This window comes from Harmonia axyridis, chromosome 3 (genome assembly GCF_914767665.1).
Source record: "Harmonia axyridis chromosome 3, icHarAxyr1.1, whole genome shotgun sequence".
NCBI classification, from domain to species: domain Eukaryota; kingdom Metazoa; phylum Arthropoda; class Insecta; order Coleoptera; family Coccinellidae; genus Harmonia; species Harmonia axyridis.
In genome coordinates, this window is record NC_059503.1 from 30045413 (window position 1) to 30054646 (window position 9234).

At 35.2% G+C, this 9234-nt stretch overlaps 1 protein-coding gene across 1 annotated transcript; it reads right to left on the reverse strand.

Annotated features, from left to right (window-relative positions):
* Window positions 1-1438: 1438 nt before the first annotated feature.
* LOC123674861 (fructose-bisphosphate aldolase-like) lies at window positions 1439-8274 on the reverse strand. Its single transcript, XM_045609977.1, has 6 exons — window positions 8099-8274; window positions 3718-4109; window positions 2493-2725; window positions 2107-2360; window positions 1802-1934; window positions 1439-1715 (listed from the first exon to the last, which is right to left on the reverse strand). Exons 2-6 carry the CDS (start codon window positions 4094-4096, stop codon window positions 1620-1622), a joined length of 1095 nt encoding a protein of 364 aa, XP_045465933.1. The 5' UTR covers window positions 4097-4109; window positions 8099-8274; the 3' UTR covers window positions 1439-1619.
* Window positions 8275-9234: the final 960 nt, after the last annotated feature.

Here is a 9234-nt window from a genome sequence, read left to right on the forward strand (position 1 = left end):
TCTTCAATAATTCTACGTCGTAAATCTTCCAGAGATTCTGTTTCGGTTGCATAGATTTTGTTTTTCAAGTGACCCCACAGGAAAAAGTCGAGTGGGGTTAAATCTGGAGATCTGGCTGGCCACCCTATAGCGCCTCTTCTTCCAATCCAATTTCCAGGAAACATTCTATCTAAAAACTTGTTGAAATTTCAAGTGCTCTTCATGGTAACGATTGAGTGATTAAAAAGTTATTTCCCAACTTCAAGTTCCTATATCTCGAAAACGAATCGATAGAATTAATTTATTTTTGTTGTTTGATATTAAGAAGGAAACTACCTTTCAAATGAGGTATCACTTGCCATATGGTGCCATTTAAAAATTTAGGGGTGGCGGTCTCAGCTCCGAGGGATGGAATGTATTTCGGGTGAATTTCATCGCGAACGATGTCCCCCTCGAAAATGTTGTTGACGTGTCCGAGCGTTTTTATATAACTCGGTTCTGCCTACTTACAGAGCCGCTGTTTCGTTTTCAATGGCCCTCTCTGTATAATAAAACAGTATACAACAATATTGTATATTTGATACATTCAGAGAAAAATAGGTTTGGGTGATATGAGCTGAGTAATAGAACCCAGCATTTGTGTCTAGATGGAATCTCCAAAACTACTGAGCAGATTTTTGTTTCGATTTTCACAGCTCAGGATTTAAGATGTTTCGTTGAAATCTGATAAAAATGCTCTACCAATGGATGTGGGTCTAAGCTCCTTGTACATCTAAAATATGAACTCGTAACACAATTATCTCACAAGAATTTTCAATTAACTCGTATGTATAATTAGAAGAACTGAAGTTTTCCGAAACGTCGGCAAACTAACAGAGTATCATTTTCCTGTTTCTGTGATCCTACACCACCAATCTATCGTGAACTGAAAGTTCTTTGGAACCATGTATAACTAAACCAAATTTTATCAAAACAATACTAGCAAAACATGAGTTATGAAGATCGCGGAAAATTAATATTTGTGCACTGATGATGTAGACTATACCTCGGATTATACAGCGTATTTTCAAAGATGGCTTCAACAAAAATCGCCTATAATAAATATGCGTTATGGACTGATATCAATTTCTGGTACAGCTTTGAGTTGAATCATATGTACCGTAAACATCGAACATACCACTTATGATTTCTTTCTTTCGAGATGCCACTCATTTATACTCGGCCATTGAACATGTAGATATGATTCTAGTTCATGGTAAGTGAATAACTGAATATTGGGCATTGTGTCCATTTTATGGAAATCTATGTATGCCTTCAAGAGGAATACCGTTTGAAAGCTTTTGATGAAAAACATGTAAAACACTCTTTAACTCGTAAAAGAATGAACAATTTTCAACACTGATTTAGACAATCCAAATTTAGCAAACCTCCAGACGGTCTGTAGAAAATGAAAATCTGATTAAAACGCAAATAAATTTATTGTATATTTACACTTAAAATATAAGAATTACTAAAAAATCATGGTAGGACTCTCATAAAAATTAGTCTTACAGATGTAGTAAAATAAAATTGACGCTTTCAGACACAATTCTAAACCTCGAGTTCACAAAAATAAGTCTCCATCTAATATAAAATATTGATTAATAGACGTGATCTTTAACGAACAAACCAGCGTCACCGGCTTTTCCTTTGGCACTACCAGCCTCGTATTTACCCAAAGATGCTTCGCTATTGGCCTGAAAGATAATACAATTAAATTTCATACACTTTACAAATAATACTTTAAAAATTCAAAGAAGTATTTCTTCTTTCAAAAACCTACCTTAGCTCTAATCATTAGTTCTTGTTGTCCTGCTGCTACATTGGCATCTTTACCTCCCCAAGCTTTCAAAACTGACGCTTGCAAAGCACGACCATAACTGAAGGTGAGAGCCCATGGCTTTTTGCCTTGATATCTACAAACAAAGCATTTAGGTTCCAAAAAATATTTAAGTTGAATATCATTTGAATAATTCAAAGTTCTATGCATCATTAGTTATTAAAAATTATTGCATTATCTTCAAGTATCTTGAAAAATTGGTCGATGACAATAACTATCACATTGAAATTTGAATAACTGAATCCTACCTATTCATTGCATCCAAGTTCTGAGTAGCTTCTTCCTCGGATTGACCACCAGAGAGGAAAGTGATACCAGGAACTGCTGGTGGTACTGTTCTGGAAAGAGCAGTGACTGTTGCCTTGGCGATTTCTTCTTTTGAAGCTTTCGTTTTGGCGGATTGACCAGCTGTCACCATGTTTGGTTTTAGGAGTGTTCCCTCGAGGAAGACATTGTGATCGGCAAGGGCTTTATACACAAAGGCCAAGACAGTTTCAGTTACCTTGAAAAAGTTAAAAATATTCAAAATATATTGGAGAATATAAGTGTTGATAATATTTACAGCAACCTAGTGGAGAGAGGCTTTGTACCTCAAGCCGTTTGCTTCCTTTTTTTCAAAATATTTTCACCTTACCTTTTGGCAACGTTCAATACAATGGTCGCCATCTGGAAGGATCTCAGGCTCTACAATAGGTACAATTCTGTTGGCTTGGCAGATGGAGGCATAGCGGGCCAAAACATTTGCATTCTCTAGAATGGCTTGGTAGGAAGGAGTGTGTTCTCCAATTTTCAAGACGCATCGCCACTTGGCAAACTGACATCCATCTTTTTTATATTGGGCACATCTTTTTCCCAAATCGTCCAATCCTGAGGAATATTTATAAATGAAAAAAAGAGAAAAAAACACATAACATAAAAAAAAGTTTAGTTTAGAATTTATAATCTCAGTCGTTTAGAGCTAGTTTATTTTATGTTAAATTTTGCTCAAGAAACCAAAGTTGAAGATGAGTATTTGTATTTATCGATGTATCGACCTTAATTATTCTCAGGCCAATCCAAATGTATAAATTTTTTTCTTTAGGGAATTTTTTAGCGCAATATAGGTATACAAGATAACTTTAGATAAAGATTTTTTATCGTTAAATCAAGAAGAGATAATTTTCAAAGGTGATGTACAATCACGTGCGTCATGTACACCTACAACACTATACATATGTACTAAAAATTCATATACGCAATCAGATTGCTCTGAGAATCGTCTAATTTGGATTGAAATCAGAAAATGCTCATCTTCAATGCTGTTACCTTAATTCAATGTGAAATAAAGAACTAAAAATCCAAATTCTGATAGCCCTATTGAAAAAACAACGCAAATTATACATAAATAAGGATTACATAATTTTCTTCGGTACATAGACATGACGTTTTATGCATTGAGTTTTGAAAATGACATCAAAGGAATGATGAGTGACAGCTGCGGTAATAGTTATTTTCCAAACAAGTGCGGAGAGTGGTACTTTCCAGCACGAAACTGCCGGTCAGCGGTTGAGTGCTGGATAGGCACTTTCATGAAGTTAAGAACAATATTGTTTCTACAAGCGCATGAAATAAATTGAAACTCTAGAGTTTAATCAATTATTCATATCAAAGATGTTTCACTGGTAGTGAAGTTTTGGTAACTAATCCCGCAAAATTTTAAAGATGGTATAAAAGCTTCTGGCTCCCAAAACTTAGGAAGGTAGAAACTCAGGTTAGTAGAAAAAGAGCAACCCAAGAGCTTCTGGGAGCATAACAAAAACTTAATTTTCTTGCAGAATCAAATTATAAATCTTTTTTCAAATTTTCTTGATTTTTCTCACCTTGGGTCGTAGTCTCGTCTAAAGATCCCAGCAAGTTAACCACACCAGTGTCCACCTTGATGCCGGGAATGATGCCTCTTTGCTTCAGCAACTCGATGAAGGAGGTACCATCGTCCGCCTTTTGGTAGACGGTCTCGTGGAAGAGGATGACACCGCTTATGTGGTTGCCAAGTTGCTTGTCGGAGGTGAACAGGAGTTGCCTGTATTTTCTTCGGTTCTCGTCAGTGTTTTCCAGACCGATGTCGGAGAGACGTTTGCCCATGGTACCAACTGATTCATCGGCTGCTAAAATACCCTTTCCTGGGGACACAATCGCGTTCGCAATCTTGCGGAGCTCATCCTGGAGCTCTGGATCGGGGTAGTTCCAACGAGTAGGCATAATTGTTTTATTGCTGCAACATTAGCTCATTATACTAACTTATACACATACTACTAAACTAACTCTACTATGGCACAACAGTACCGACTATATGGTTATAGCGTTATAGGACATGGGATATTCAAAAACTGAATAAACCAAACCAAAGGAAAACAAAGTCTCTAAAAATTAGCGACATTGTTTCAGAAAGAGTGAATAAAACAATGATTTCACCAGTAAAAACGTAATATGTTTATATCATTTCAATCAGAGTTGGAAAACCTTTTAAAGCTTTTCACTTCCTTGGCCAGGATAATGATCACTTCTTTTTCCCAATAAATAAGCTATCAGCGTCAACAGCAACCCTGGAAAGGTGCTCTTCGACCTTGTGAGATGACTATTTGCCAGCTTAAGATATGGCTCCGCACGCTGTGCAGTTATAAAAAGAACGGCACCGCTTGGTTCAGTTTCACGGCAATTTCAACACGTTCCGCTATGGAGGTGGAGGGTGTATACGGCAGGAACCACTAAGTTGTCATACTGATGCTTTCATCAGTAGTCCCAGGATAAAAATAGCGCAATCCACTATGGAGGATCGACCATCAAAATTGGAAGAGAACTCCTCGCCAGACTTGAAGTCATTGTTTGTATAACTACTTAAGATGATAAGGGGTTCATGATATAGCGGTCCAACTGCCATGAGACTCGAACGCTTAATTTAATACTCTGTTTATCAAGAATACGACAAATAGTAAGTCGATTAACTGAATAATGTTGTCCATCCATTCTTCTTAAACCGGTGCTCATAAATGAGCACTGGATAAAGAAAAAAAATGTAGTTATTCGTTTCTGATGTTCTTTGAATTTACAGACACTTCTTGAGATTGATTTGGAGATGTCGTAGTATTGCTGTTGTATTCTAACGCAAATAAGATTATACTGCCTCAATTTTCCTTCTCTTGAAGAAGTTTTCCAAAAAGTTTGCTTGCTCATAATGAGATTGTGATATATGTATAAGGTTGTGACTTATGATGGATATTCCTCCTGGGGGGATATATCCCTCTTATCCCCCCTGGGTACGCCACTGCCTACTCCTTCTTTTTGGCATGCTTATCCCGTTCCGGCCGTTGGCCGTTACCTAGCAACTAGTACACATGATTGTGATTTTAGGCACAGATAACGCAAGTAATCCAGGAATCTGTCTTTCTCGTAAAGTTACGTTTACATCAGTGGCGGCTCGTGAGCTTTCATTCAGAGGAGGCCAAGCAAAAAAATAGGTATACCACTAGTGTATCTACTTAGCCAGCGAAATGCATACCCAAGTGCAAGAATGAATAAATATATAGTTTTGGTAATGAAAATTTTGTCATCGTAAGGTATTTGGCTGAACTTTTTAATCAAAATAAAATCTACAATATCTTCAGTAACTCTGAGTTCCCTACTGACACTATCATTTTCATTTCTAGTGTCCGACGTTTCCGTTTCCATTCTTCTCGATAAAATATATCTGAATAGCCAGCCAATATCCTTCCTCACCTACAAACTTTGCCGAACAATCCTAACACGAAACCACAATGCACACGCCGAAAGGAATAAAAAGTTCTGACCTATCTTTATCTTTCCCTAATTCTGGCGCTAATAAACAGAAACAGCTGATATAGACCCATCGTTAATCGCCGTGGATCATGTTCGGGCCGTTCGGGTTAAACGAATATATGCTTCGGTCAACGGAGACCTGGCCTCCGTCACGTGATATCCAGCTCGCATTTAGAGTGGCTGGAGCTTCGTATCGGGAGAAATTTTAAATTCTACGTTCAAGACAAACGCGACTAGAGAGGAATTGGGCCTCCGCGACCCGCGTCTGGAGTCTGCTGTATTCTTTAGCGCATCGCATGCCTGTAGTACGGTGCAGCGGTGCGCAATATTCTCAGTTTTGAAGTCTGTTGCGGAGAATGTATAAATATGATGAAATATTGGGGTAAAAAGTATCCAGAAATTTGAATATTCTATTGATTTAGGTTAACATAATATAGTTGGACTTGAACTAAGAATTAAATATAATGCGGTAAAATTTGGGGAGGCCCGGCCTCCTCTGCCTCCTCTGAGCGGCCGCCACTGGTTTACATTTGACAAGTTTGGTTTGCTGCAGGAAAGCATTTGGATGCTCAACACTTAACGAGTATAAACCGCCAGAAAGTGCTGCTTGAGATGAACTTTCAAATTAAATTGTTAACAAAATAAATAACAGATTATAATATGCCCAAACTCCTCGTGAGTAAAGAGATAATATTTGGCAACATAGCGAAAACAAAATTTCGATCATCCTCTTTTTCAATAAACAATTGTTAATTCTTTTTCGATAGAATGAAATAATTTTTTTTAAATCAAATGAGCTTCAATTTTTTCGAAACCAAAGTCCAATCAGTCAAGTGACCCTTCTTATTTCTTCATATTTAACCATAATACGTCATGATTGTTTACGAAACCTGTTCTAATTATATTTTCGATAAGATTAGAGGTATCGACCGACCTCTGTAGCAATCAACAATCGAACGAATGGTTGTTGGACAAGTTGCTGAAGGATACGTCATTAACATACCCTTAATGACCGTTTGCTATGATTTGAACTTGAGGAAAATTTTCACTATCTAACCGTATTGACCTTTACATCTAGAGTAAAAGTTTTTTATGAGTTGTTGCTTGTTGAGAATGAATAATCTTAACAATTTTTAGGTATCGAGTGACCTCTGTAGCAATAAACAATCGAACAAATGAACAAATTGCTGTTGAGGATACTTTATTAACATTACCTTAATGATCGTTGCTTTGATTTGAACTTGAGGAAATGTTTCACTATCTGACTGTATTGACCTTCACAACTAGAGTAAAAGTTTTTTATGAGTTATGGCTTGTTGAGAATGAATAATTTCTTAAATTTTTTCATAGAAGCTTGTCCTCTCGAATATACCGAAAATGGAATCTAAAAAGCTTTCATTCGATCACAATTTATGTTTGTGGTTTTTCTTAAAGAAACTTGGATGTCATGATTTTTTCATGAAAGTACTTTTTTTGCTTTATTATTTCCAACTAATTCCAAGAAAAATCTTGAAATCATTTAATAACAAGCTTTCCCTAACACTCCTAGGAACTTTCAGTGTTAATATAATTTTTTTAAATTTTATAACATGATGTTGAAATGTTGCTTCATAGGGGAGGGATTTTAGGTAAATTTTGTTGAAGAAAATATTGTTCATTCTCAGAGAACAGTCCGATGTTTCGATTTTGGCTACACATATATAATTGTGATGCTAAGATATTGCAATTCAGTCTATTGAAAGGTGAAATTGATAAATATAGGATCCAAAAGGCATAATCAAAAAAAAGAACATAAACTTATAATGATTCAAACTTCCATTGAACACTTGTTGCATAGGTTTAATAGGAGTTTGAATTTGATATAAAAGATAACAATTAAATGAAAATATTAATGAACATAATTTTTCAATGCAAGAAATTTTTTTGAGAAAATATGTTATTTTAATATTAAAATTTGAGAAAATCGAATGAGACAATTTCAATATTTATATAGAATTTCTCTCAAGTAAAGACCGAATAAAACAAATATTCGACAATTTTAATGCTTATTATTTGGATCAGTCCGCAATTCCGAAATTTGGATTTTCTTTACTTTTAGAGCTAGAATATATTGAATTTCCATATCAATAATCCAAATAATCTACAGAAGAAAAATTCCAATTTACAACTTGATTGTTGTAAACATATGATAAAATATATTTTTCCGATATCAAAGGAAAAATTCGTTGCATAAGATTCCCATAAATTTAAAAAGCAAGAGACTATGCATATGCGAGAGAAAATCAAATCATTTCGACAAGAATTGTATGAAAAAATAAACATATAGTTCACTTTGAAATACCCCTTTTTCAGCTTTCGAATTTTGTCGAAGATCTTGGGAACCCTTATGAAGAGACTTGCATAATAGAATCCAAAATTTCTACTCACTTTTCCTGAAAATATCCTGTAGCAGCACCCTTCAAACTCTGGCCACAATTAAATGAAATTGTTCTCAATACTTCAGAGGACGTGGGAAGGTCACAAGCGGACAAGTCGGGGAAATCTTAGGAAAATTTATTTCCTTTCTGTTTTCTTCTCTTTCGCTCGCTTCTCTGTTTCGAAGTCCGATGAGTATGTCTTTGCTTGGGCGTTCACATGACGTATACATGCGCTGTTGCCAAATTAGCCGCAATTTCCTTTCGGATAGGAAGAATTTTTCGAAAGGGAAAGTAAAATAGAATTTTTTTGTTTCACTTATAGGAATTGAATCTCTACTAATGTCATGAACACTTTTTTTCTTTTCGTTTCCTGAAAAAAAGTGAGAAATGTGGAAAAAACTGATTTTTTTTGCTTGTTTTTTCGTTTCACTTATTCAGAATAAGGAATTGAATATCTACTAGTGTCATAAACACTTCTTTTCTTTTCGTTTCCTCAAAAAAAGTGAGAAACGTGAAATATACTGATTTTTTTGCATGTTTTAAGAAAATTAATTAAATTCCTCACTTTCTACAGTTTCGTGAAATATGAAAGAATTTCATTATCATTTCTTGAAAGGTCGATCAAAATTTTGCAGATGAAAATCGTTCAACAGTATGCATTTTATGAAAATAATGCTGTAATTAAATCACTATCTTGAAATATCACAAAAATTTCCATATGTGAAAATTTCAGAATTCAGAAATGAAAAAATTACAAACACAAGTTTTCTCTAGATCCAAGACTTCTTCGGTTCGTCATCTAGGGAAATTCCATAATTTATACGTTCTCCAGAAGGATTTTCTTGGGTTAGAACCGACAACGTCGCATTTCTCTCCGATCGAATAGTGTGGAAATTTGAACTTTATTGTCACGTACGCTAAAACGCAAAGTCCGACGATATTAACGCAATGTTGTGATAGAGCAGAAGAGACTTCGAAATTTGAATTTCAAACTGAATGATTTTTTTTTTATTATGCGACTATTCATCAAATTTATTTTCAAATCATTTTAATTTGACAGCATTTTTTCTTATCTGAAATCGAACAAATCAACATTCATTCGATCCAAAATTGAAACTGGAGATCAAAAATAATCACTTATCCATA

What these genes read in the sequence shown, in the direction of transcription:
- LOC123674861 (XM_045609977.1), bottom strand. Translation starts at nt 4,096, where the DNA reads ATGCCTACTCGTTGGAACTACCCCGATCCAGAGCTCCAGGATGAGCTC. An exon ending in GTATTGAACGTTGCCAAAAG is followed by an intron (nt 2,361 to 2,492) that starts GTAAGGTGAAAA and finishes AACTTTTTCAAG; the next exon opens with GTAACTGAAACTGTCTTGGC. An exon ending in AACTAATGATTAGAGCTAAG is followed by an intron (nt 1,716 to 1,801) that starts GTAGGTTTTTGA and finishes ATTATCTTTCAG; the next exon opens with GCCAATAGCGAAGCATCTTT.